The 1,447-nt window shown below is 47.8% G+C and overlaps 1 protein-coding gene across 1 annotated transcript in view; it reads right to left on the bottom strand.

Moving 5' to 3' along the window:
- Window positions 1–733: 733 nt before the first annotated feature.
- The window catches only part of EMH_0025780 (uncharacterized protein), a gene marked incomplete at both ends in the record, with an annotated part of 1,998 nt that continues 1,284 nt past the window's right edge, over window positions 734–1,447 (bottom strand). Inside the window, one exon of the mRNA XM_013502499.1 lies at window positions 734–1,447. Coding sequence (XP_013357953.1) covers window positions 734–1,447 — 714 coding nt within the window.

Below are 1,447 nucleotides of genomic sequence, written 5' to 3'. Positions count from 1 at the left end.
TGGGGTGTAGATGACCGGAACGTCGTCTTTGTGTTAAAGACACAGACAAAGACAAAAAAAGTGTGGGGTGTCTCTGGCGGGAACATCCTCTCTGTGTTGAAAAAAAAAGACAAAGACAAGTACAAAAAAAAATGTGTGGGGTGTCGCTGACCGGAGCATCGTCTTTGTGTTAAAGACAAAGACAAAGACACAGACAAAGCATTTAAAAAAATGTGTGGGGTGTTTCTGAGCGGAACATCGTCTTCGTGTTAAAGACAAAGACAAAGACAAAGAGAATGACCAAGACAAAGACAAACAAAGTGTGGGGTGTATATGACCGGAGCATCCTCTTTGTGTTAAAGACAAAGACAAGGAGAAAGACAGAGCATTCAAAAATTTGTGTGGGGTGTGTCTGACCGGAGCATCGTCTTTGTGTTAAAGACAAAGACAAGGATAAAAACAAAAAAAAAGTGTGGGGTGTATACGGCTGGAACATCGTCTTTGTGTTAAAGACAAAGCCAAAGACAAAAGAAAGTGTGGGGTGTCGCTGACCGGAGCATCCTCTTTGTGTTAAAAGACAAAGACAAAGAAATAGACAAAGACAAAGACAAAGACAAAGCATAAACAAAATGTGTGGGGTGTGTCTGACCGGAGCATCTTCTTTGTGTTAGAAGACAAAGACAAAGAAAAAGACAAAGACAAAGACAAGGAAGAAAAAGTGTGGGGTGTGTCTGACCGGAACATCGTCTTTGTGTTAAAGACACAGACAAAGACAAAGACAAAGACAAAGACAAAGGATAAAAAAAAAGTGTGGGGTGTGTCTGACCGGAACATCGTCTTTAACTTCGTTTGCCCAGGAGGGGAGAGAAGAAGCAAAGCCGAAGGCATCGACCATACAGGGGATGGCTGTGCGTGCTGTGAAGCCCCCAAAGAGCTGCTGCAGCAGCAGCAGCAGCGAGCCTGCATACCCCCCTCCTGCTGCTGCTGCTGCTGCTGTTGCTGCTGCTGTTGATGATGTAGATGGTGGCGATGGGGATGATGCTGCAGGCAAAGACAGACCTCCTCCACCTGTTCCTGCTGCTGCTGCTGCTGCTGCTGCTGTTGCTGCTGCTGCTGCAGGGAAAGGAATAGCAGAAGAACCCGCTGCTGCTGCTGTTGCTGCTGTTGTTGTTACTGCTGCTGCACCTGTATCCCCTGCTGCTGCTGCTGCTGCTGCTGCTGCTGCTGCTGCTGCTGTGTAAGCATCCCAGCCCCAGCCAGAGCCCGCTATGCGCCATACAGCAGCAACACATACATTAACAGCAGCAGCAACAACAGCAAAAAAGGAGACAAACTGCAGCGTCATGGTGTCTCCGAGGTCAGATGCTGCGAGATGAAGGCCTGCTGCTGCAGTAAGGAGATACCCCAAGGAGACTCCAACATAATTAAGACAAGGTACACAATCTGCTGCTGCTGCTGCTGCTGCTGT

This window comes from Eimeria mitis, genomic scaffold (assembly GCF_000499745.2).
Source record: "Eimeria mitis Houghton genomic scaffold, Emh_scaff942, whole genome shotgun sequence".
Lineage (NCBI taxonomy): Eukaryota > Apicomplexa > Conoidasida > Eucoccidiorida > Eimeriidae > Eimeria > Eimeria mitis.
Note: the sequence above shows the minus strand (reverse complement) of the source record. Positions and strands in the feature narration are given on the sequence as shown.